At 40.2% G+C, this 27858-nt stretch overlaps 1 protein-coding gene across 8 annotated transcripts in view; it reads left to right on the plus strand.

Annotated features, from left to right (window-relative positions):
• Positions 1-27858, plus strand: part of MCTP2 (multiple C2 and transmembrane domain containing 2) — a 237219-nt gene that overhangs the window by 82342 nt on the left and 127019 nt on the right. For 6 of the 8 annotated variants that reach the window (XM_088024958.1, XM_088024959.1, XM_028089193.2 and 3 more), the window contains 6 exons: positions 2752-2894; positions 3678-3754; positions 4273-4384; positions 8246-8281; positions 18587-18751; positions 20960-21090. In XM_088024958.1, the coding sequence (XP_087881084.1) occupies positions 2752-2894; positions 3678-3754; positions 4273-4384; positions 8246-8281; positions 18587-18751; positions 20960-21090 (664 nt within the window). Of the gene's footprint in view, positions 1-2751; positions 2895-3677; positions 3755-4272; positions 4385-8245; positions 8282-18586; positions 18752-20959; positions 21091-27858 lie in introns of those variants that run through there. The other 2 variants (XM_088024960.1, XM_028089197.2) reach the window with 2 other exon arrangements.

Genomic DNA, 27858 nt, shown 5'->3' on the forward strand with positions numbered 1-27858 from the left:
CACCAAGCCGGGCTCTGAAGTCGGTCGTGTTTGTGGTGTGTGAGCTGTGTCAGCAGGCCTGACACACCACCGTGTCATTAAGTAGGAGCAGAAGTAAGGATGGCCACACATTGTGGTCGCGAGTATAAATTGGTGTAGCATTTTTTGGAGGAACAGCGAACGGCTGTTAGTCTGTGTCGGCAAGCGTCGAACCCCTGTGTGTTTGGAGGGCAGCATGGAACTCAGGCCCTGGATGCTTAACACCTTGCTCTTCTAAATCCGAGGTTGTGTGGGACCCCCATCAGGACCACATGGCGGAACTGGGGGCCACACCAGGACGCGGGCGCCCGTCTGGCCTCGTAGCTTTTTCTTCTCCTCCCAGAGTGCCATGCTCCCTCTTTCTCCCAAAGAACCTCATTGTTTATGAAGCTCCCAGTGAAAAAGGTGAAAGTCCACCCATTCAGGTGTCATCTCATCATTTGTATAATCGGGGAGTTGCATTTCTGAGCCGCCGACCCCTTTTCAGAACCTGCCTAGTTGAGATGTCACTTCCCTGACAGTGAGGCACTTAGGCTCCGAGAGAAAAATCACAATGTGCTCCCCCCCTTGCTCAAATTTTCCCTAACAATTAACGCCACACTAACTTGACACCCTCTTTCCTTGTTTGGCTTTGTAAACCCTGGTCCCCTTTTCTATTAATTCCAGACATTAATATTTTCTTTCACGCAACTGACGCCATTCACCCGTGAAACCGTTTGAACATTATGTAGCTGTCAAGATGCCTGGGGATTACCCAGGATGCTTTGCCTGTGAGAAAGTGACACCACCGAGGCCGGGTTTTGAGATGTTTATTTTGAGAGCACGCTGACAAGCATGAAGGCCCGATCCCAGAGTGGCAATTTCATTTAATTAAAGGCCTCTTTTTATTATAGTTTCCCCCCCCACTTTTTTTTTTTTTATATATATATATATCAGAATGATGGTTAAAGTCTGGCTTGCCAGAGGTGTTCTCATGTACTGTAAAGGGGAATGGGGGTGGGGGGCGGAAGATTGCTCACTCACTAGTGACTAGTCCACTGAATGGCTTTGAATGCATTCCTTTTTACTGTCCTGTTCAGAGCTGCCAGTGAAAACTGGGTGTGTGTGTGTGTGTGTGTGTGTGTGTGTGTGTGTGTGTGTGTGTGTGTCCAAGTCTTTAAAATAAAGACTGCCGGGGGCTTCCATCCCTGGGTTGCCAAACTTAAAATGCGAGAGTCGAATACGTGTGTTTGTATGTGTGTGGTTTCATTTCTTCGTCTCAGAGTTAGAAGTCTTGCCATACCGGAAGGCTACCACCCAAATTATACCTTGGGTAATCTATGAAGGCTTCTAAACAATGTATATTATCTTGCTTTCTAGGGAAATCTCTTTCTGTTGAAATAATTGGGGAGGTATCGCATTTGTGTTCAGTCATTTTTAATATGGCAGCTAAATAGAAACCAAAAAAAAAAGGCCAACAAAAATAGAAGCTTAAGGTAATAAAGGATGAGTATTAATGATTTGGTAAAAGTTTGCAACAGAGTAGCCTAATTGATTTTTGAGATAATATCTTCAACTCTTTTGGCTTGACCTTAAAGCAGGAATTCATGTCTATAAATAGATGGGACCTGTGTTGGGCACCGTCCGCGGCACCTGGGATGTATATCGGGTAATATAGGTTGGTCTTTGTGCACTTATTCGTGATTGTCTGTTTCACTGTCAATTATAATATACTAACTCCTCAAATTAGGTTTTTTTCTTTCTTTGTGGCATTATTGGCTGGCCTTCAGCTCTCCCCTCACTGATTGTGCCTTCTTTATTCACCATTCACTGGGTATTAATTCACAAGTATGTCCCAAGTATGATGGCATGCGACAGACATGCACAACACAGAATTCACGGTTTATGTTTACAGCCTCACCCCCACCCCACCCCAAACTGATCTGGAAGTGGGGAGGAGGGTTCGTCATCAGCCCTTCTTTCTGCTTTGGATAGCGTAGCTGGAGGGACATTATTCATTCTTTTTGGCATCTGTTTCAAAGCTCCCTGGGAGGAGCTGGGCGGGCCAGGGGTGTTGGCCCTGAGGCCGGCCGAGCGCCTGGCTGGTGTGTGTGGCGTTCAGCCGGCCAGGGCGAGACAATATTCTCTGGCTTTCCTGCAGGTGCAGCAGACAGCAAAGAATGGCAACTTTGTCAGTTTAATCTCTGCGCCCCCAGTTCTTGTCTTCGTCCCGTGGCCCCATCTTTTGAACCAGTGGTTTCAGAGATTGATTTATTTATTATGATTATATTCGAAAGTACAGAGTTCTGTTGAGTCAGCCATCTGGCCAAGTGTTTGAAAATGGTTTCTTTGCCTTTTCACGGACTTGCTGCCCTTCTTGGGAGGGGTGGGTTTCTCCCCAGGAATCCTGACACCGTCAGCTGGTGCCGGTGGATTTTGTTTCTGGAACTTTTGTGGGTAGTGTAGTGATGACATACCCCGAAGGAAACCAAACAGAAAACGCTCAAGGATCCCCTTTGTGTTCTACCACAGAAGGCAAAGAAGAATCCGTCACTTACCCCAGATTGTTTCATTTTTCTCTCCTCTCCACCTCTGGGGCCTTCAATCCCTGCACAGGGAGACATTTGTCCTGGGTGTGCTCAGTGGAATTCTTTGAGCCAGGGCAGTGTGGAAAGAATCTTTACTTAACGGAGATCCTGGGCTTTAACGTATATTTTTAAAACCTGTCTTGCTCTCTTTTCTTTTCTTTTAAAGGCACAAGCGATCCCTATGTGAAATTTAAGCTGAATGGGAAGACGCTGTACAAAAGTAAAGTCATATATAAGAACTTGAACCCAGTTTGGGATGAGATAGTTGTACTTCCAATTCAAAGCCTTGATCAAAAGCTCCGTGTGAAGGTAATCACAGATGGCTTTCAATTCTGCTCTTTGGTTTAAAGCGTTGATTTCTCAGCAATCTTTGCCCCCTTAAAAAGACAACGTCCCCAAATTCTGTTATTATTACTAAGCTCTGGGTGAAAAATATTAGCGTGGAAGGGATTATATATACCCTTCGTTGAAACTATGTTTTTCTCAGATCAGTGGTATATACTCCACAGAAAATCAGAGTGAAAATAATATCTCCATTGATTGTATTTAAACTTACTGCACGTGGAAGAATTATTGCAGCTGGTGTAGTGGCGACAAGTAGGGAAGCCTTTCTCATTAGGAATAACTTTATACTTAATAGAGCTTTAAGCTACTGGTTGTAAGCATCAGTTGCCCTAACATCTGGGTTAAAACTGCATGAGTTGAGTGGAGGATGGGATTGCTATAGAATATTTAGCAAATTTCTATTTAATTGGCAGATCTGCTCACCGTGGAAAATACTAAATTTTAATGAGAGACCATTGAAACTACAGAGAGTGCCCCATTGTGCGTAACATTTTAACACATATGAATACTGCCTTAAGAGTATTTTCTGCTGTTGTTTTGGCTGTGGTAGGCAAAATGGGCAAGTGTGAGTAATCTTTGTTCTCACCATCGGCTTGGCCTAATTCCTCCTTAACTATACTGTACAAATTATTTTTTAGACCTAGGAGACCGAATTCAGAATTCCCAGCCTATTGCATTTATTAATAGTTGGATAAATTCAGTTGGTTTACCTTATTAATGCGTTACTAGCCTCTTCCCTCTTTGTAGGTATATGATCGAGATTTAACTACCTCTGATTTCATGGGTTCTGCGTTTGTCATGCTCAGAGATCTTGAGCTTAACAGGTACTGTATTTTTACCTTTTAATTGTGATTTTGAAGTTTAGCGGGAACTCAAGATAACGTTAAATTACATTTGTTTAGATTAAATGACAAAAAAAATCTGAATAAATGAAAGCGTGCTTTAAAATGTGAATTTTTCTATGATTTTAGCTCTTCTCTCCCAAACCTATGAGTCAGATATTAAATCTTCCACAGTGTGTTCTGAAATGTGTATTGGATTTTGAACTGTTAATATTCAGGTTCATTAACCTACCTAACTTAAAAATAAAACAAGTATTTAAATTTTATTTGGGTAGTAAGAGAAAAGAATCCATTAACCAACTGTTGAATTAGGCAATGCCAAACAGTTCCCCTACTCTGAAGATGGTTGGGTTATTTTTACTGAATTTGGTGCTTTTTTAAAACTTGTGTCTCACTGTTATGCAGAGGTAGGAGACTTTTTCTGTAAGCTCTCGATGCATTATAAGACTATCTAGTACTGCCCATAAGTGCTAATGTTATTTGTTGCTTTTTGCTTGTAGAACGACTGAACATATTTTAAAATTGGAAGACCCAAACAGTTTAGAAGCGGACATGGGGGTGATTGTATTAAATTTGAGCCTAGTGGTAAAACAGGGTGATTTCAAGAGACATGTAAGTATGACCCTTTGTTTTCAAAATTCCCCACTGCAATTGTCCTTTGATAACTGGGTTCCCAGATGGCTGGCATTTTTTGTAATTATTTGGAGGGAAACAAATAATTGTATCAAGATGTAAAGTACCTATCTGTGGTTCTATGCATCCTTTCTTTTGGAACTCTGGAAAGAAAATTCTTTAAGGAATGATCTCTACTTTGGCTAGGGATGTGGATGTTGCTATTATTAAAATGCATATGCTTTTCCTAAGTGGTAAGGTTTCCATTAATTATTTTCTTAAGTACTGGATGACTTAGACATTATTCACTTACGCAAAGCAGTTCCTGGGATTTAATTATTACATTGTAAATTATTAAGGTGATCAAATACATATTTGTAGCATTCCAGTTTATTTTGTTTTAGCTATCACATTTTCTGTTGAGAGTACTTTCGGGAAGACATAAATTTTAATATCATCTGATCTATTATTACATGGATGTTTCTAGTTAATACATGGCATATTGAAGATCTCTCTAACACCAACAAAGCATTGGATTTTATGACGATTTGACTGGGACTGTGTTCTTATGAGCAAATACGTGACTACAAATCATAATCTAATTTTATATGCAGAGGTCAGACCTTATAATTCTAAGAATTAAAATAAGAACAAAAAGCATCTTTGATCATAACTTACTTGAAAGGTGTTTCAAAAGCCAACTAAAATACCTACTCGGAAGAGGACTAGAATGTGTTCAAATTTAAGCATGTTTAGACTCTTGTGTGAAAATCTGAAGCCTGTTTGTAAATTAGGCCTCCAGTAGTACTTCTCGAATTGAGTCAGTGGGGTCAATGAGGAGAATATTCTTCATTTTGACATCACCTTTGCTTTTAGTTGTAATTTATTTTCATGGTGAAAATCAATTTACATGTAAACTCAGAAAATAGCAGAAAGGAATAGCAAAGTTGCACAGTGATTTTTCAGTTGCCAGAAAGTCAACTCAGTCGTTGGTATTTTTAATTTGAATTCTTTACTTACGAGCATTTACTTGACAGTAACTGGGAAAAAAACCTTACCATTTATTAATTTTTTTAAAGAAATATTCCTTTTGAAACTGGAAACCTTAATAAAGCTGATGTTGTGTTGTTAAAGTATCTTAAATTGATGTTGAAAATAAACTTTTTTTTTTCTATCCAACATTGTGAAGGAAGGTTTTCCTTTGCTTCTCTCAGCCTTGACAGTATTGCTATTAGATTCAGTGTCAATGTGTGTAGTAGGTGATTGGTTCCTTGATTTGGACGCCATGCTAAAATAATATGCAATGTAAATAAGTATCATTGGCCCCATCATTGAGCAATTGCTGGCTAATATGTTCTGAAAATTTTCTTACATATTTAAGTGGGGCTTAGAAAGTTGGATAATTTCTCATGAAAATAGCTGCCTGTGTATTCCTGTTGTGAATGTTTCTCTAGTATATTGAATTATGTCTAGCGGTCATAGGGCCCTTAAAATATATTTAAATATTGCCAAAATTTGGAGTAATGCCATTTTAGTTAAAATGTATTTCACATTGCAGAGGTATTACTACTAGATGCTGCCTGAATTTGCTTTTGTAAAGAAAAACTTTTCAGAATCCTGAAAGGAGCCACACTTGTCATCTTACTGAGTTTGGCCCTTTTTTCTTCTGACCCTTCCCCACCCCCACCTCTTTTCAAGTTTTCCAGACTGTGTATCTGCCTGCTCCTGCACTTTCTTGTTTTCTTTGTTCTTTGCTTGTCTGATAGAAGTCTAGGGTACAATATATTTCTTGTACATATATTTTATGGGGCATTATAATATAGAAAACCCTGCCTGCTCTCATTTGTTTTGATCAGTAGTTTTAGTTTTCTGTTTATGTACTTGATCAAAGTATCCCCAAGCAAGGAAACGTCATTCCCTGGCCGTGTGTGGTTATTCAACGTACACAGTGCGTATGGAGGCCTTTGGGGATAGATCAGGTATCAGAAAACATTTGTCCTTTTCACTAAGTGAATATTTAAAGACATCCTTATGTGGGGTTTTTAAATGGCAATAACTAACACTCAAGACTGGATAGATAAGAAATCATTCGATTGGGAATCACTTGTTTGTAAATTTCCATCCTGGCAGTCTTTGTCACTTGAGAACCAGACTGACAAAAATCTGAAAACAAGCAGAATGTCGGTAAACTCACCCTCACATCCAGGGATTGAAGTATATATAGACATGGTAGAGTCGGAAGGCAGGTGCTGGGTGGAAGGCTGACAAACCCACCATCTGTTTCTCTTTCTTGGGTTGTAGTTGGAATTGTGGGCTTGGTCATCAGACGGCCTGGATTTGAATCTCAGCTCTGCTACTTTCATGCTTTGAGAAGTTAAGTGGACTTCTCAGTGTGATCAGGTCACATTCACAGAGTTACTTAACCTCTCTCAACTACAGTTTCCTCACGTGTGAAATGGAGATTAAAAAAGTGTTTTACAGGATTGTGAAGACGGAGGTTATCAAATACAGTGTTTGGCATGGGGTAGGCTGTCAATATATGGTAGCTCTTAGTAGTGTAGTAAGAAGACAGGGATATTTATTTTCCATTAATTTCCTCATCTATTTTATCTTTTATGATTGTTAAAAAAAATCAAATGAGTTATATGTCAGAGAGCCCTAAATAGACAGGTGTACCTCTAAAGTGGTAATTAATTTTGGTGGTTGTTTGGGTGAAAATATTTGTCAGTGTGATGTTGGGAAAATAGAAAAGGAACTGATTTTAATACCCAGATTGTAACATCTGTAATTCTGCAGCACATGCTAAGTGTTGGAGCTCACAGTTTCACCAGGGGAGGTGTTTTTAATAAAGAGTATGTTGAAGTCATTTCTGTACAGTGTTTGTAGTTGCTGGTCACGGGAATGTAAGTGGATTTCCCCCAAAGACTGTCTATTTTCTGGTTTCTAATGGATTGCAAAGACGTATTGGCAAAGTGGATAGGTCATTTGCCTAAAGGTATTTTTTCCTTAAGCATAATAGTAAATGTGGTCTGCTCGATTAGATTCATAATTGCGCTGTAATCTCCCAAATTTATCCAAGTTTGAACATCCAGTTAGCTGGTTAACCAGCCAGAGTAGAGCTTCGCAGTCCTGGACGGTGACAGGGGTAATGAGAGGATTTTGCTAGGAAAGAATTTTAATTGTAGACAAAATTCAGCAGTCTTAGCATGACAAATGAGAGATCAAAAGAGAACAGTGGTGAAGTTACTTGCTGTTCAGAAAATTTGTTCTTCCCTCCCTTGGTGCTGTATTAGCCTATTTTTCTTAATTGTGCAGGAACAGCTCAGGTATTTTCCTCCTGTTACCTTAAAGATTGAGATTTGATCATTGGGGGTAAATGGAATGATTTTTTTTTAGTATCTAAAGGTATGGAAGCCTAAGCATGCACTAACATTGTCCATGAACTTCTTAAATATTTTTAGAATACTATCTAAATATTTCAAGTAGGAGAAATCTGCCTTTGTAATTTGCTTTTAGACATGAAATTATAGAGCTTTAAGGCAATTAAAAACACTTTAAGGGTCGAGAGCCTTCTCATACTAAGAACTGGTACTTCTAAAGATTGAGCAATATTCATATGTCTTGTCTTCTTATTAGTGAATACTAGGAGACAATGATGTCACACAACCACAGAAATGTGATTTTTCTGTTTCCATTTTTTTGCTCAAATGTGTTTTCTCTGTAACCTCAGAACTTGGGTGTTAGTTGTTTGAATAGAGTGTGCACCATCTAACTAATATAATAATGGAATTATGTTATTAATGATTCGATTTCTGTCTTTCCTTTTGCCATTTTTCACCATCCAATGGACTCAATCTCCAGCGTTGGTCAAATCGGAAGCGATTGAGTACCAGCAAGGTAAATATACTTGTCTGTTTCTTTATGTCATTTGGGGAAAAGTTCATCTTTGTTGCAAACACAGATGTGCACTTGAATGGTATTATCCAACCTTTATACATAGTAACAGCATTCTCTTCTTCTCACTGTTGCAATGAATAAGAAGGAAACAACCTCCCTTTTTATTTCATTTAATTTCATTTAATAAGGGCATAACCAGATGTTGGAACTTATACATGTTTTCGTGGTGACATTTTATATGTACCAGGCATGTTAGAATGTTACACTTCATTAAGTCTGGATTATTTGGAGTTTAGTGCTGTTAGAATTCGTCCTTTAGGTAAAGTTATATACCACTAGATGGAAACTAGCTTTGGTGTTGTAGGGGCAATGAAAAGATTAATGGAGAGGACTCTGCGGTATATTTTATAAATCTCTCTTCTATTAGTCTTATTTTACCATTTGTTACCTTTGTTGCTGAGAGTTTCTTGAAAGATTTCTTCATGAAGTACGAGTGATTTTTTTTTTTTTTTTACATTGCGAGTATCTTTTTAAGCGATTACAAACTGTTGTCCAAGTCATAAAAGCTCTCCTTGTACAAGGTAAGAAAGCATTGGTTAATCTATCTGGTTATTAAATTAGTATGTCGTGAGTGACTACATGTCAAAGTTGGTGGGAACATGAACAAAACCAAGAAAATATTTATACCTTAATTTCACTGCTCTGCTACTTTTTAAAGAGAAAGAACCAACATGGAGGTGACCGTGATGTGTGTGTGTGTGTGTGTGTGTGTGTGTGTGTATTTGGCAGATATCCCTGCAATCTTTGTATATACATTGTATATACATTGACACATACACTTAAGTGCACAAATGCATGCCCACTCTCATTTCTAACCTCATGGTTCTTCAGTTGTTTGCTTCTCTGTAAAATAAGGCAGTTGAAACAAAGGCTTTGTGAGTTTGTAGAAGTGTGTGTTTGTGTGTGTGTGTGTGTGTGTGTGTGTGAAAGAGAGAGAGAGACAGAATTGTCCCCTGATTAGCGCTAGTCATTTGGAAAGACAAACTTTTCAAACCTTTTTTAAAATCCAAAGGAATCAAAGCCCACCTCTTAATAAAATGTATATCCTTTGCATTTTATACACTCTAAAAATGACCACAATAGGTTGTTTTATTAACCAGTTCACTTGGTTTACAAACTGTTTTTTTTTTTTTTTTGGTTTTGTTTTTTTTTTTTTAGAAATAAAATTAAGAGACCATTAGTAATGTGAAGCTGTCTCAAAAATTCCTCCAACTTTTGTCTTATTCCTTTATAGTCACTAGAGGGTAGAAGAACATCATTTCTTGCCACAGAAGGGAGCCCCACTCTTGCTGTCCCATATTAAGAGCTTCTGTAACCATCCGAAGCAGTAAAGTTTCCCGGCATGCTTTGGAGAAGCCTGACAAAGCAGTATTTTCTCGTTTATTGATTCTACTGCTGCACTAAAACACTGGTACTGTACATCAATAACCATCTTTAGTTAGGGAGCTCCGGCCTGTGGAAGAGCTCTGGCAGTTTGTGGGAGAACATAAAGGCGAGAAAGAAAAATTGTGAGCTTGGGGAATATTGGAGTCTAGGGAGGACAGGAGAGGTTATGGGAGAATGACCAAAGGAGTGAGGAGGGAGGGAAGAAATGTTGACGGCCCGGATAAAGATATCACAAATACGAAAGGCGCAGAAGATCCTGGAAACCAGTATTTATATCTGTATTGCAGACTTGTGTCTTACCACCGAGCTGCTGTGTTCTTTCTTCCCCTCGTGGTCGTTTCTAGAATTTTGACTTCACTGCGCTGGGCTCAGAGACTTAATAAATGCCCAAACCTGGGGCCTGTGTTTAACAAAACCTTCGATGAGTAGAGCTCATTGAATGCCACTCATGATCTTACATGAGAGATGCAGTTTATGTGTTGGTGAAGAACTTCAGTTGTTAGGTTGGCTTTTTGCTACTTAGAGTTTGCAGTTTTTGCGGAGAAAGTGAGGGAGCTTCTAATTTGACTTATGAAAATGAGTCCCATGGAAAATCTGTAGGCGTGATGATTAACCCTCTGTAAAAGTAGTTAAAATACCCTGATCAACCTATCTTGGTATTTTTTAAACTGTAAGCTTCTTTTTTTTTTTTTTAAGGCTTTCCATATTATATTTAAAAATGAGGCAACAGAAGTTTGACATAGAGATTACTATGCTATGAGTATCTAAAATTTTACTAGTCCTAAGTAATATATTCTCTATAAAATGTCATTGACTTTTTCACCTCAATCTTAGTCTTTTAATGGCTTAACTTTATTTGGGTAATTGCCTCTTAAACCCCATAAGTTTATAATTTTGCACCATCCAAAGGGGCCCAGAATGGCAGACTCTCTTCTAAAGTGTTTTCTTACTCCATTGACCTTGACCGTAATGTAGTAAATACATAGAGATTGCCTTTAAAAAAAGTAGGTTTTGGTTTCACCCAGAGCCTCTGTTTACCTTCTGATGAGCATTTTAACGTGAGAAATTGAGAGTTGATTTAACAGGGCCTGAATCAGATAACTAGCTCTTTTTAGCTATTTATTATACATAATCTTTTCTGTGAGTAGACCTGTTTCCAAATCTTACTCTCTTTCTAATGCATTTAACACTTAGAGAAAATTAACAGCAGTGACTTCTCTAATATCACATAGTTTAATGGGGAAAAAAAAAACCCACAATGATAAAAGATGGAATTGAGAAATCACTGATTGTATTTAGAAATCTGTGCACCCACGCCCACACCCTTCCCCTGTGCTTTCTTTGGGTCTTTGCTGGTCCTGTGGCTGATCACAATTCCTCTTTCCTAGAATTTCCTTTATTGTACATGCATTTGTCCTGCGATAAATATGGATTTTTTACATAGCCCCTCTTTTGACCACTGGTTTATACTGGGTATACCAATAATCCGAAGTAAGAGACCTGACCTATACCACTTCTATGTATGAAATTAGTTGAGTAGTGGTGCCAGTCTTTGGGCTGTTCAGCTTCATATTCTTAAATCTTTGTTCCTCTCTGTTATTACAGAGGCTGATAACCACAGGGTATGTTTTCTAGGTTCCCCTGTCAGGTGGCCTTCAGCTGGCTTTATACCATGAGAGGAGTTGGTAGGATACTACCGGGTAGGAGAATTTCCAGGGTATATCTCCCTTTTCCCTCTGTTTCATGTGGTGTCTGGACATGGACGGTATTTTGCATTTTCCCTTAGACCTGCCATGGTTTCAGCTTCTACCAGGTGAGGCTAACTCTAATATTTACTCTTTTTTGCCTCACTACCCAGGACTTGCAAAACCTCAGCCCAAGGGCACAAATCTAGCCCTATGTCTGCGTTTGCAGGTAATGTTGCAACACAGCGGTACCCATCTGGGTAAGCATTGTCTCTACCTGGCAGCTGCAGAGTACTGCAGTTGGGGCAGAGACCTAACAGCCTGAAGCCTGAATACTTACTCTCTGGACCTTGGCAGGGAAAATTTGTCCCCCCTCTCCCCCCGCGCCCCCAGACCTGCCGGCTCCAGCCCCAGAGTGTTAGGGAGGGCTTCATTCTGTTGCCTACCTTAGGTTTTCTCAGCCCTGTCTGTGTGGTCTCTCAGGCATCCTATACCTGTGAGACCAGTTCTCTGCACTGTGTCCCTTCTGTTTTCAGTACCCATGTGGTTCTCTTTTCCCGTTGTATTCTGATGCAACCTGTAGGGGCTAAGCCTTTGCTATTGGCTTTTTTTGGATACTTTTAAAATTGCCATTACTTTGTAAGAATCATGAATCACAGGGTAAGTATTCTGCATGAATTTAGGTTATACCCTCTCTGTTTTCCTTCGAGTTTATTCCTTTTGCTCTTATCTGTCCGACATCTAAGACTTATGGAAAGCCGTCTGTAAATCTATATAACTATCTCTATCTCTATCTACCTAATCTAATCTCATCTACCTAATTTATTTGTCTATATATCTGTCTGTATCTCTTTAACCTAGTTTATTTGTCTGTCTGCATGTCTATGTCTATCATCTGTCTCGAAGTCGCACTGCATGGGCCCAATGCTGAATCTCTTAACCCCGATGTCTCTGCTGCCTTGTTATGAAGTCTAGGTCAGCATTACCCTGGTCAGGAAGACCTCTAGGGGCTTTCCTCATTTCTGGGGGGTTTCAGTCATGTTCAGGTAAGGCCATGAATCTGTTGGCACTCTCCAATCTCATGTGTTCTCCGGACCAGAAAAACAGAGCCACTGCCTCCCAAAAGTTTTCATCAAATGTCTCCTCTCAATGACGTAGGAGTCCGCTTTGGCTCAAATCCTGTCACTGAGCACATACTAGGTTGGCCGGAATACTGTCCTGAGGATTCAGAGATAAACCAGACTTGGCCATTGTGATTGCTGAGTCAGCGGGAGACAAGAGAGTAGAGAGGTAGGAGTATTTTGAGGGCATGGTTAGACCCGATGCTAGCCTTGCAGGTGGGCTGAAAGCTGGGGACAGAGAAAGACTGCAGTGAATCTTCCCAAATGAGAGGGAGGAAGAAGTGAATTGAGATATGACCATATAAAATAATGTGGTCCATGGCAAGTGCTCCAAAGCATTTATTATCAGGCTTCAACCAATTGGGTTTTCAAAGTGGAGCCCCTGGGACCAGCAGCATCAGGAGCACCTGGAAATTGTTAGAAATGTGAATTCATGACCCACTCCACCCTCCCAACATTTCGGACATCTTGAATTGAACTCTGTGGATGGAGCCCAGCAATCTTTTAGCAAGCCTTGCAGGTGATTCTGAAGCAGGTTCAAGTTTGAGAACCGTTGGTGTGGACTTGGGTCTGCGTTGGGGTGTTGGGAAGAGCAGGAGACAAAGCTAGAAGCTGGAAGACAAAGCTGCTAAGTCTTAGGTAGTGGTGGAGTTAGGGTGAAGTGAGAGCAGTGTCCAGAGTGCACAACATCCACAGGTACTCAGGGGCCAGCCCTGCCCATTGCAGAAGTCTGAGAATGAGTGTTTTGCTTGCTCCACTGTATAGGGAGGTAGGGCAGGTCCTGGATAGGGATGCCCTCCTAGATAGGGATGCCCTTGAAGTATTGTACCTGAAGGAGAGACATAGAAACGTGCAACACAGAAGGGAATCCAGAAATACTGCATACTGGTGTTATTACATATGAGCACAGCATTTAACTTTGACCTTCGTAGGGGTTAGGATGAAAAAGAAGATCTTGTTGAATCATGTGGCCTTCACTTTTTATTTTTTTCGCTTTAGGTTTTAAGGATAGGAAATGTGTTAGGAACATTTTCCTGGTCCTAATCCCTGAGAAATGGGTATTTATAGACTGTATCAAATTTTTAAAAAATCTTCATCTTTTATTTTGGAGTGCAAAAAACAGAGCAATGGCACTTTTTCACAATGAAAAAAATGTTAAATTTTGTATAAAACTTTTCTAGTTAATGTGTCTGTACAACCTGCAGGTTATTCATTATCCTTGGGACTATAATCTAGTTATCATGTACAGCTATAAATCTCCTGGTCCATGTCCATGTCCTTGTGGCAAATTTAAAAGTCTTTCTTTATATCCTTATGCAAAGATTTTTTTTTTTGTGTGTGTGTGGTTCTAAGAGAATTTATGCCTACAGGATCCTCTTCGGATGATATAAGAAGCTGCCAGGAGCTTCTCTGGGAGCCTGTTGCATGAATGTATGGATCTTCTCATGTCATGCTATAAAAGCTGTTGACAATGAACAGTTGTTTTACATGTGAAAAAAAAGAAGCTTGGAAGGAGTATTTCAGGGAAACCTTTTATAGACTGAATGTTCTCCCTTAGCTTTTCTAAGCAATGCCAACAGAGTTGAATCTTGTTTTGTTGTTCATTTAGCTTACAAAGTTAGTTAATTTTTTTCCATGCATTTGTTTCCACTGACACCTCCTTTCTCACAAAGACCTAGGAAAACTAACTCATGAGAGTCAAAATAGGACGTGTTGGTGGCATTAGAATCCCTATTTTCATATTCCTGTAACAGATCATAGAGAGAGTACCCACACAGTGTTTGGCACCTAGTAAGTATGCCTTCCTAGAAAAATCTTGTGAACATATTTTCCCGTTGCCCCTCTTTTTCATTCCTATCTTTTAAAAATTTGGTTGGTATTTTGTCCCACCCGAGGGAGGGCTTTGGATAATCGTCCTGTAGTATTGGTCAGCATGGTCTGTTCTGGAGTGTGGCCTAGATGACTTTTGATGATTGCTTTTGATGACTATAGGCTGTGGCCCCTACTCCTTTCAAGATCTTTCTTTCCTCCTAACCCGTCTGCCATTCTTCCTGGCCCGCAACAGAGAGGAGGCCCCTTGCTGACGTGCCTGTCATTTCTGGGTTTTCTTCTGCATCATGCCAAGAGACTGGAGTCCACATCACCATCTCCCCAGCATGCCACTTGACCGGGATCCTCCAGTAAGACGTGTGGCCAAGCTGTAATCCATTTTATACGTCCCAGGAATGATAGTCATGCACCGTTTTAAGAGTCTGTGCCTAGATCACAAACTTGTGAAGATTCTCCACAGTTCTTACTTTCAGTTTTACTCTCTCTTTATCCCTCCTTATTTGTCCCTGGGATTGTCATGACCCGGAAGTAAATTGTTCCTGAAGCTTTTCATTTTTCTGCAAGTCTGTGTGGTTTTTCTTTTTTCTTTTCCTTTTTTTTTTTTTTAAGATTTATTTATTTTACAAAAAAAAAAAATTATTTATTTTAGAGAGAAAGAGTGTGCAGGGAGGGGAGGGTGGGCAGAGGGAGAGAGAGAATCTCAGGGAGACAGATGACTCCCCCCTGAGCGTAGAGCCTGACGTGGGACTAGATCCCACAACCCTGAGACCAAACCATGACCTGAGCCAAGAGTCAGACTCTTAACCAACTGAGTCACCTGGGTGCCCCATGAAAGTCAGTATGTTTCTAAGTTAAATATCATACCTCGTATTCACTGGTAATAACTAACGTGTGTGCTTCCGACGGAAGTCATGATTTCTGTTCAGAGAAAGGGTGTGGATTTGGTGGGGTGGGGATTGAGGAAGAGAGAGAGCCTATGAATGAAACAACATAGAAACAGTGAAAGGTTCTGATCCTTTGGGAGGAAGGAGAAAAATAACAAAACCCTGATGTACTATATTTTATCCTTTATGTCGGCTGAGAAATTAGGGTCAGGACCCAGAAACTTTGCTCTATCTCCTGGTGTTTGTTTCAGCTCAGGTGGGGTGGGCTTCTCCTTTGATGGGTCATTTCCTTCTCTCCTTTCACATTCCAAGCTGCATTAAGATGACAAATTTCACTTATAGGCTCAGGCACAGACATGAAAACTTGAGCTATGGAGTTAGCAGAGTGAGTGCAGGGGATTGGATTTATTGTGGGGAGAAAGGGATCTTTTGAAGAGCACAAAAGATTTGGGGAGCCCAGCTCTGAATCAGAGCTCACAGAGGATGGCCCCTACCGTACCTGCCTCTCCCACTGACTGCGCTCTTAAGCCTCATCACTTGTCTCAGGGCTGAAGACAAATAAATGTTGAAGTAATTAAGACACTTCTTTCGAGCACACATACACCCCAGAATATGTTGCTCATAGACAGAATTTTATTTGGACATAACCTTGTAGTGGGTTTTGCAGAAAGATTGAGGGTAAAACGAGGAGAATAAAGGCCCTGTGTTTTTTCTATCTGTGAACTCTGAAGTAAATAGTTCACTTTTCCTACCCTGCCTTTAGTAAGGGGAAAAAAAAAAATCTTGGACGGCAAAGACCAAGTCCGTCACATCAAACATGACTGCGTTAAATACTAAAATGTTCAAAGTCCGACTGAGATAGATAAAGGCTTTGATGGAAAGTGGATATTTCCCAGGGACATTACAAGCAATAATCCAGATGTTATGGTGTAATGCAACGAGTGTCCGTGGATAGATCAGGAGCTCTAGCCAAGCCGCGCCTGATGTAGGCCTTAGCCTTGCCCTCCCATGCTGTTCCGCCATATGGAACCTATCTCTCGGCCCCCTTAATAACCAGCTTTGGATTCCATTTTCACAGAGCTCATAGAGCTAAGTGGGGCTGTTTTATGGACAAGTTAGATAGAAGCCTTTCCAAGATAAACATCCAATTTGAAATTAGGACATACCAAGCCACAAAATTATTTTAGGGCATATTTCATGGAAGTACTGCCATTTTTCTTAGGCAATTGCCAGACTGTAGGATGCCCTTTGATCCCTCGTGGACATTACTCCCTTCTTTATAAAAAGGATCTTGAAATAGTTGCAGTGTTTAGGGAGGAATATATCTGTCGGAGCTTTGAAGCATGGCCATGGGACAGGTCATGCCTTAGCTTGTTGGTTGGCAAGTCAAACTTTAAAAAGAAAAAAATTTAAAAAAAGGAATTGTAGCAGGATATATGAACCCAAATCTCATTTTTCTTTTAAAGATAGAAATTCTCAGCCCGTATACGTAATAAGCTATAAAATGTATTCAGCGTATCCAGATCTATATGCTTACATATAGATTTATAAACACATATGCATATGTTTATATATGCGTCTGTTTATGTGCTGTGTTCTTTAATAAACTTGAAATTGCTTAATTTTATTTCATAAAGTTTCATTATTGAATATATTCTATCCACAAACGAACTGAAAACAGAAGTTAAGAAAGGATTGCCCATGTTCTCCAGAGGAGTGGGATTTTTTTTTTTCTTTTTAAAATCTCACGCACCCTCCCTGCTCTGTCTCAGCACCTCCAAAACTTGTGTGTGTGCATCCACGCACACACGCGCACGCCTGCATTTTAAGAGAAAAGCAACACAGATGTGAGGTTTGAGAGTGTAGATTTCCTTAAATGTGTTTTGTTTAAGGCAGTCACAGAATGACCAACCAAATGCTTGGTATGGTACTGCTGCATCATTTTTAAAAGTGGTGGAGTGACATGTGTTGGATGAGGTAAGCTGGTATATAATTAATACGATACTGACATACCATTTGTTGTGATAAATTGTGACTAACCGGTGTCCGAGCAAATTGGTGTCTGAATGATCTCGAAGATATATTGAGTAGATGACAGGAATGAATATATAGTGTTAGAAATTCATTGCTTTACTGTGGTACTTGATGCCATTTACATTCTTCAGTCCATTTATTTCTCCTTCAAATAAAGCAGTCCATGCTTGTACCATTTCACGTTATTGAGCGGCGAACGTAAATGAACTCCGCCAACTAAATGCAGCATGTGGATCATGTGGGGATCCTCATTCAGACAAACTAACCATAAAAAAAAAAAAAAGACATGGTTGAGACCTTCAGGGAAATGTGGATATGTGCTGGGTATTTAATGATATTAAGGGAATTATGGTTACTTTTGTGGAGTGTTGTGATCATGGCATGGTGCTTATGGAAAAACAAATATGGATTTTTGCTTTCAAATATTTCAGCCAGAGAAAAATAGTGAAGGGATACATGAAATCAGATTGGCAAAATGTTGAAGCAGATGAATAAGTACGTGGAGACTTACATACCATTCTCTCTGCCTTTGTGTATGTTTGAAAATGTACGTAAAGAAAATAAAAGTGTGCTTGTCCTCTTTATAATTTAATAATAGGGGATGTTTGCTTTTTTCTGTATTCTGTTTAAGGTGTGTGTGAGTGTGCATGAGTAATATAATTTAGAAAAGGAAAAAAAAAGTAAACAGTTACTGAATCTGTACTGGATCCCAGACACTGTGCTAAGTGCTTTCTACATCCTTCCCCTCCCTGTACATCTGCAAAGCTCATTTGGCTGGCTAGCTGATTGCAGGCTGGATCTGGAGTTGTGAATCTCACAGTTGTGTTGGGCTTTTTAGTAGTAGCCCAAGGAATACAGGGAAGTGTGGACAGATTCAAGTGTGGAGGATAAATTCAAAACCATTATTTCTGAATACCCAGAGGAATTTTGTTTCCCTGCAAAGCAGTGCCTTGCTCTTCTCTCTCTGTTTCCCAGAACACCCTTTTTCCCTTCCTACTATTAAAATAGCTGAAGGCCCTGATGAAGAATTCCTACCAAGGAGCACATCTGGGTGGGAGTATAGGCCAGTGCCAAATCCAAGTGTTGCTCCCAATCATCCTTCACTATATTGTTACAAGTCCAGTGCTGGAGAAGGAAATCACATAACTGTGCTTGCAGGTTTGCAAAATCAATGAAGACTAATAACACTTTCACCAGTCAGGGAGTGCTATTCATAATCCCATATTGAAAGCTGGAATTCCTGTGATCACCAAAGTCACACTCAAGAATTATCAGCAAGTTTATATGTCATCTTCTTTGCTTTAGTCCTCTTTGATACGTAACCTGCGGCTCTCAGAGTCCTTGAGAAAGAACCAACTCTGGAATGGGATTATAAGTATAACGTTGTTGGAAGGGAAGAATGTCTCAGGAGGAAGCATGACAGAGATGTTTGTCCAGTTAAAACTGGGAGATCAGAGGTATAAAAGTAAGGTAAGTTCTGTCAATTCCTTAAGAAGTAGAAAATCTTTCATAATAAAGGAACTGAAAAAAAAATGTTTTCCACTCTGAATTTCACAAGAAGAGGAGAAATTTATTTTTAGCCCTCATAACTTTATTAGGAGCATTCCAGACAACAAAATAATTGTATAGCTGCAGTCAATTAATATACCTATTGGGTTGCTTAGCATAATTTATTTTAATATAGTAACTGGAACTAGAGAAAGCTTATTAAATAACAGATTTGGATGCATGATTTATTTTTGTTTTAAAAATAAGCAAACATTGTTTCAAAGATTGCAGGAAAGGTATAATTAAATATTTTCAAAATCCTACAAAAATAAAATCACGTAATGTATTATATTTGGGTGAAAACAGTCGAGATAACAAAAAAGATTTTCAAAATCATATACTCTTTGCTTTCTCTTACTTGTTAGTATTAACACCAAAAATAGACATTTGATGCTGGTTGTTGTGTTTTTTTTTTTTTAAACTGAAGTATTAGTGATTTGTTTTGAACAAAAGTAATGGCTTTTTTAGCTGCCTTTAAAATTCAATCACCTTACTCTCCTGAAACAAATTCCACTTAATTTTTAATCTTAGTAATTTGGTGTGGTTTTTATTTCAAAAACCATAGTCTCCAAACCATGGTAATGAATTAGTTTTGCATAACTGTCAGACAGGAATATTTCCTAGGTTTTATGGATTGGGGGAACTAGGGTACTTGAAAGTTGTCACTTGCCAAAAGCCACGTAGACAAAAACAAACAAAACAAAACATTGGTGGAAGATTTTGAACATAGACCCGAGGATATTTGCAATTTGGACTTTACAGGGTAGAGGACATGACACATGCAAAAAGACCAGTGCACTTGGGAAATGATTTAGGGAGCAAGAGGTTTCTCTGTTGCATGCTCTTCAGTGCAAAATCAAACATTAAACATCACTTACTCCACTACAAGGAGTAAAGAATTGAAGCTCACACCAGAGAATCATTTTTGAGAAATGTGAAAAATTCTGGGTGAGTTACAGCAGAATTGGGCAGATGATTATTTTAATCAGGTAGTTTCAGGCTGTACCTGACAGCGTATGTATCCAGGGTGAACACATCTCTCCACTAAGATTCCTTTAGCCAGCCCAGGGTCAGGCTAAGGATTTATAGAAAAATTATTCATCGCTAAGTACACTTTGCCCTTTGGACTAAGGTGGAGTGCAGAATTAGTCCAGTATTTGCTACAGTTCCCCTTGGGGAATATCACATTAAATTTGTGGTCAGATATTTTTTTTCCCATGGTTTCTAAATTCTGTGATGATATGTTTTATAAGCTCAATGTGAGAAAGAGCTTAAATGATATTGCATGATGTTGGCTACAGCCGATGTCTGAGTTGTCCCCATTTTCCCTTGCAAGAATAGTTTGGCCTCAGATTTAATAGTTGACTCAGTGCTTCTAGAGCCTGATAGCCCGTGCCGAGCATTCTTGCTCCATTTTATTCACAAATTCAGTCTCTGGGTAAACGAAACAAAAGCAAAAAATGCTGCTAACAGATCAAACACATAAGCTGTTTGCAGTCACTGGAAGAACACAGAAACACTTGTGGAGTTTTCAAACCAGGCTGTTTACTTTTTTAGTGTGGCTGTAGTGGGGCTTCTCCATCTTTCTCTCAAGTGACTGGATTCAGTGAACTCAGATGTTAAAAACAGGCAGGCATGTCCCAGTGACGGATTTTTCATGCAATGTATAGGACAGATGTGAATGAACACCTCAGCCTGCTAATTTATATACTTCTTAAGCCAGTGCTGAATAGATGTGCTAATAAAACTGTTACTTACTTGCATTCGATTAACCAATGAGGAGTATCTTTTGTAAGAGAGAGCAACTGTAACTGTCTATTGAGATATGTTTTATATGTCTATAATATATATATAATTTATGGTTCCTTGTGGGATAATTCTGGTGGGGTCACTCTTGCTAATGGGCTGGATAAATTCTTGAATCTGCGGGTGAGCTAGACGGGTAACGATGGTTTGCCAATTCCCGAAACCTCAAAGTCCCTTTCGTTCCAAAACAGAAAGTTTAACTTTCTAAGGGAGAGGCACATCGTCACGATCTCCTGCCGTGTAGAAATGAAATGAATGTCTGTAGCTGCTGTAGCAATGAATGGCATTTTAAGAAAATAAATATTATAACTGCATGTTTTCTAGACACTGTGTAAGAGTGCAAATCCGCAGTGGCGGGAACAGTTTGACTTTCACTACTTCTCTGACAGGATGGGCATTTTGGACATTGAAGTGTGGGGAAAGGACAGCAGAAAGCATGAGGAGCGTCTGGGCACGTGAGTCTGCTCTGCTTTCTAACTCATGGGAGATGTGTGTGGAGCTTGTTTCTGCATGAGGCTGGTCAGAGAGAATGTCATGATCTGTTTGGGCTTAGAGTAAAACCTCACATCCCCACCCCAGCAGCCATAAGTAAGCTGGACCCTAACCTGGGGAAAAATCTTGTTTTGTTTTAACTGGTAAATGTCACTTCATACCGATTAAAACAGAAGAAAATAGTGTGTGTCGGGAATTCTTTAAAAAATGTTACTGTGCCATCTCAGGCTGTTTGGGAAATGTTTATGCACGGGTCAGTCCACTTATACACAATTTTTTCCCCCAATAAATACAGTACAATAATGTAAATGTATTTTCTCTTCCTTATGATTTTTTTTTTTAAGTTAACAGTTTCTTTTCCCTAGCGAACTTTATTGTGAGAATACAGATAACCTACGAAATATGTGTTAACTGTTTATATTATCAGTAGGGCTTCCGGTCAACAGAAGAGGGCTATATAGTAGTTGAGTTTGGGGGGAGTGAAAAGTTATGCACAGGTTTTGGACTGTGCTGGGGCATCAGCACCTCTGACCCCTGCACTGTTCAGTAATCACCTATGTAAATTTCCAATGTACCCTATAATTTTGGTTCTGCTGCTTAGTAAAATACCATATAATTTAGTAAGAAGATGAAGCTAGGTGTCTCAAAATGGTGGGAAAATTTTCAGTGTCCTTGATGAGCTTTGTGGCAAACCATAATGAAATCTATTGAGACGAGATCTATTTCCTTTCATTTCTTTACTCTGCACCCTCCCAACTTAATTGAGGGGCTTACCCATACGTAATGAGCAATACCGTGAATGTTATAGGTTCCTTATTGTAGCAATACCATTAAGTGAGATTGTGCCCGCACCCTGGCTGGCCCTTGGGAAGTACCATGGAAATGGTGGTGGAAAGATCATCTCTGATCTTACAGATAGCCCTGCAAGTTAGTAGCATTTTTCCTATTCTGTGGAAGAGGGAATAGAGTGCAAGAGGCTTACAATTCACTTGGCCATGGACTTCAGAGCAGTGAATGCCAGGGCTAGGATTCTGTGTTTTCTGAGACCAATTTCTTTCCATGAAATCACTGCCTTTTGTTCATCGCATATACATACAGTTTGTATCCAAATCTTAAATCTAGGATACAAGCATTCAAAGGGCTCTCAACAGCTGTTTGACATCTTTTCCAAACCAGAGTCTCTGGAACCCTGGATTCAGAGAGATGCCTGGGGCTCACCACTTGGAGAAAAAGGGGGAGGGTTCTGTTAAAACCTCTATCCTGAGGCCAGAGCATCTCAACTTTTACTTCTCTTCTGTATTGGGGTTCTAATTGAGGGAACGTCTTATTGCCGAAAGCTGAAAATTGAAAATGACTCCTCTAATAGAAACCCGTTGATTCACTGACGAGGGAATGCAGAGGCCCAGAGCAGTGAATGTTTTTCCATCAGCAGGGAACTTACAGGCAAAAATGGGGCGAGACCCAGCTAACCCAGTACTTCGTGCACTGCTTTTTCTGGGTAAAATACTGAGCACAGCGTCTGGCACACAGACTGTTAGCTCTCCTTGCCGTCATCATCCCATCCCTCACCAGCAGCTCTCCTGGGATACGTAAGTGGGGAGTTTGGTACCCATGGAACATTCCTGCCATGTTTTTCCACGGAGGCACCATGTTCCGTGGGACTGTCTGGCATGTTGCAGGATGTTTAGTAAATCTGGCTCTTACCCACCTGATACCTGTTGCTTTCCCCAGTTAGTGTGTGGGAAGTATACACAAGACACATCGCATTCCATCACGCATATCCAGACACCCCCTTGGGGAACAGCCTGCCACCCTTTGAGACCTCGGCTCTTCAGCCTCCGTGTGGCATAGCCCTGGTTGTATCCCTTTGTGTAGCCCTCGTCCCCAATGCTGTGCTTATCCCACAGGTGGCGGTCATTGCTTCATCGACAACCCCATGGGCCAGGTTGGTGCTTTGGGATAGCAAACGAGGTCATGTCACACCCTCCAGCTTTTGCAGGAGGTGGCCCCCTAGTCATCTCGCAGATGACTTTAGCCTGGTCTCGTATCTCCCTCCTGTGTCTACACAGTGTAACTGAGACACTTCAGACATTTCTCGGGACCTCTGACACTTGTCATCACTGTGACATACCAGTGCCCTGCCAACACCCATGGCAGGAGGATCAGAAACTTTGTGCTAGCTCATGCAGCTGAGGATGAGTTCTGTAAATGCACAAACGCAGAGAACTCTGTGTCCCAAAGCGTTATCTGAGTGGTGGGGATTTGGGCTTCCAGTGATGAATGGCCAATGTGTTATTTTAGGAGGTGCAAAGAATAATACCCTTCCCATTTCACACATCACTGTGCTGTCCCGTTTCCTTACATAATAGGAAATGCTTTTCCAGATGAGTGTCAAGTTTCTCCACAGCCACAAAAAATAATTTAAGATGTCCCTTTTCTTCTATGTGTTGTCATTGGAGTATGCATTTATTTTACTTATTTCCTGTTTGTAACTTAGACGTGTACCTGTCCCAGGGGTCATGATGTCCTTCCTCTTCATGGATTTTAAAGGAGCTTTTTGGTATCCTTTCCTTTTTCCTCTCCTGAGGTACAAAAGATAACAAAAGCATCTCTTGTGAGCTGGCTACACAGCATTACCCTGCAGTGGGGTGAAACCTACTGCTTCTCAGAGTTAAAGATGAGGTGGTGTCAGCATATGCTGAAACTCACTGACCTGTTACATACTGTTCCTTCCCACTTCAAATTTCTCACTTATTTTCTCATTTCATTTTCTTTGTTGTTTATAATTTTAAGGCTCGGTTATTTTATCCACCTGTGGTTGGGAAATACCTTTTTGCATGAGGAAACTCTCCGACAGTGTGCATGAGTCATAATTGTTTCCTAAGACCTGTTGCATATTTTGTTTTTGGAGAACACCTTGATGCTAGTCATTTAAAGCCCTACGTGGCCTCTCTGAGGAAATTCTCATCAGTGAAGCTTCCCTTTGCAGGCAGATTGACATAAGGAAGGGAGCACCAGCTTGGAGTTGCACATTCAGGGCTTGCTGAACCACAGAGTTTATTAGCTGTGTGACCTTGGGCAATGGATTTGTTTGTGAAATTGGGCTTTCTTTCCATGCAGTGGGGTCCGGTCAAGCAACAGTGTCTACATGATACCTAGGTCTTTTATCAGCACTTTAATGCTAGATATTATTATTACTATTAATTTTGAGATTGTTCTGTATGACAACTGTAGATCCCCACAACATTTGCAACTAAAATTATGCAATTTAAGAAAAAGAAATATGGCTAGTAAAATTCAGTGTGTGTGTGTGTGTGTGTGTATATATAGTGTATATATATTGCATATATATATTTTTGTATATATATATTGCATATATGTATATTTTTCAAAACAGTATAGACATTTTTTTGAAATTTTTTGCAGAAGTTGGCAGTGAATATCTTCAAGGACATGGTGCAAAAGACGTTTGTTGACTAAAGGATTGAGCAGCGGCAATGGCATTGCTGGGGTGCTAGCTTGGTGATGGAGATGATGAGCCAAGGTCTCAATTGGTGGCATGCTGTTGCCCAAGGGGGTTTCTGGATATGTGTCTCCTAAGTCACATGGAACTTTCTGAAATCTCCTTGTGTCATGGTTCCCCTGTTGTCTTCCACTGAGCCACAAGTTATTCCCAAGGGGGTCAAGGCTGGTCCCCAGATCCAGCATCCCATGGACCATAGTGCCTACGAACTCTAGTGTTTATTCATGAGCAAAACCAAATCAAAACAAAAACAGAAAAATTACCAAAAAAACCCAGTCTCTGATTTTAAAATACATCAATGGTCCAGAGACAGTGAACTTTTTGGGGGAGTAAGAAATAAAGCTAAGTTGAACCTGCTCCAACTTTTAAACAAAACGGCAAGAGTATAAATATAGATCATCCCTTTGTAAACCTGGGCCATTTCAACACAGTTGTATTGTTTTCTTAAAGCCTATTTTACATTTCAAAGTGATTTTAGAGATTAACTCGTTATAGAATATTCTAGGCTTTAGTTTTGAAAAGTTACTAATGAGAAAGTTCGAGTCCATTTTAACTGGGCTACCACAGAATCAACCTGCAGTCCCACATGGTGCCCTGGAAAGTGGCTCTGACATGCTCCCAGTTTGTTAGCGACTCTGATGTGGTGGAGAAGCGGGGCTGGGATATTTCTCTGGACAAATTGCACCGCGTGTCGTCGATCTGCTTTTACAACCCGGCTTGACACATTCACCGTTTTCTTCGTGTTCACCCCCTTCCTTCACCTCCGAGATTTACAGCCTTTAAAACTACAGCACTCTTTTCTGCCCCTCGCATTTAAGTTAAAAGCTGGTCAGTCTGTAATATAAAACAGGGAATTATGGTAATGAATAAGAGGTTAAAAGCTATCATGGCAAGTGAAACTTGAGCAGGTTTGGGTGACTGATATGGCAAAATTATGTGTTGAATTAAAACATTAAAATGCAGCGGGATTAATGGAGAAAGACAAGAACAGGAGGTCAGAAACAATGCTTAAATCAGCACATTCCCTGCCTGTAGGCTAGAGAGGATAGCTTTACTATATGTCTGTAGGAGGAAAAAAGTAGTAATTAAGTCCTTGTCTTCTTTAGGTGAAGAGAACTGTGGACTTTTCAATCTGGGAGGCACCTAGTAAATATATTTATTTCCATTCCTTTCTTATGTGGGGGAGGAATTAGTGCACAGTATTTAGACGGTTAACAAAAAACACTTGCCTTTGTCATTTGGAGTTTTTGACTTTGAGCTTCATTATGCCACTGGCCTTCATTTTTTTGTTTGTTCACTCTATTCAAGAAATACAGAGCACGTCATGTACCGGATACTGCAAAGATTCAGCAGAAAATGACAGTGATGGACGCTATCCTCAGACCCGAAAAAGTTTGGGGCTGCTTCAAGTTGTCAGGCAGCAGCTTGTGGGGGTAGGGGGAGAGCAGCTTCCTGGAAGAACAGAGGTGGGTGGGTTAGCCTGACGAGATTGGAGGAAGAACTTTCAGGAAGATGGAACAACATGGGCAAAGGTCAAGACAGAGGAGAGAAGGCATTCTGAGAAGCTTGAAAGGAATGAGAAGGGTGGGCAGTGTCATGAGATGAGACCTGAGAGCAGAGCAGGAGTGAGGTCACAAAGCCATCCAATTCCATCTCCTGCAAAGGAACAATGGTGGTTTCTCTCTAGACACAAATGCATGGGGGCCCCTGCTATTTTTGTTTCCATAATATAAAGGTTGTTACAGTAGCGGGCTCTTACAGACCAAATATTTTAAGATCAGATTTTGGAATGAGAATTTCCTGGTGACCTAAGGGCCAGCGTGTGGCACCTTCTGAATGACTGTCCAAACACGGTCACTTTTCTTGTGTGTGAAGTCACACATGAAGCCACAGGAACAGACCTGATTTGGTAAGGCTCATTAATCACACAGATGGTCTGAGTGTGTGTTTTCCACGTTGTTCTCAACAGAAAGAAGAGCAGTTTTATAAGTTTTATGGCTTTATTGGTTTTTATTCAGTGCATCATTGGATATGTTGGCCAGAGTTTCTTGGGCTATGGTGAGTTAAGAGCTATGCTTTAGGGGTGCCTGGCTGGCTCAGTTGGAAGAGCATGTCACTCTTGATCTTGGGGTCATGAGTTCAAGTCCCATGTGGGGTCTAGGGATTTCTTAAATAAAGAATTAAAAAGTTATGCTTTCAAAATTATCTTTAGCTCAGTTTCCCTGATGGTTTTGTCAATGTGTTTGTATTGTCAGCAACCAACCTTGTACATTTTTAAGATGCTAACATGGATGTAATTCGCCACAGCCAAATTATTAACATGTCTCCAGTGATTCAGCACTTCTACACATCACCCTGTGCTCATCGCAAGTGCCCTCCTTCATCCCCATCACCTGTTTCCCCCATCCCCCACTCCCCTCCCCTCTGCTGACCAGCAGTGTGTTCTCTACAGTTAAGAGTCTGTTTCTTGGTTGGTCGCTCTTTTTTCCTTTGGTTGGTTGTTTTGTTTCTTAAATTCCACATATGAGTGAAATCGTGTATTTGTCTTTTTCTGACTGACTTCTTTCACTTAGCATTATACTGTGTAGCAACATCCATGCCATTGCAAATGGTGAGATTTCATTCTTTATAGCTAATATTCCATTACATATATATATACCACATCATCTTTTTCTATTCATCAATCAATGGACGCTTGGTCTGCTTCCATTATCTTGGCTATTGTAAATAATGCTGCTCGAAACACAGGGGTTCATGTATCCCTTTGAATTAGTGTTCTTGTATTCTTTGGGTAAATACTCAGTAGTGCAATTGCTGGATCATAAGGTAGTTCTATTTTTACCTTTTTGAGGAACCTCCACACTGTTTTCCATGCACCAGTTTGCATGAGACAAATCCTCTTTAATTTTTTTTTCTTCTGCGTTTGCTGATAATGCAGTACCTCTTCCTAGCTTGGAGTTAATATAAATAATTCTTCCAGCCTCTGGCTAACCTCCAGAGCTTCTGGTTTTCCTTCAGACATGAGGATGAGCTAGAACAATGTGGACTGAGATTGAAATAGGGTAAAATGGGAGGCCTGGAAGAGAGGTTCTTATGTGGAATTCATTTCTTGCTTCCGGCTTTCCTCCTTTCTTCCAGAATGTGGGAGTAAATGTGGAAGCCAGGTGGGTAGGTGAGAGGCAGAGGGTAATTCAGTTGTAGAAAGTCA

The sequence above is a fragment of the Eumetopias jubatus genome, unplaced genomic scaffold (assembly GCF_037043125.1).
Source record: "Eumetopias jubatus isolate StellerSeaLion01/CBP00866 unplaced genomic scaffold, mEumJub1_p1.0 scaffold_7, whole genome shotgun sequence".
Classification (NCBI taxonomy): Eukaryota; Metazoa; Chordata; class Mammalia; order Carnivora; family Otariidae; genus Eumetopias; species Eumetopias jubatus.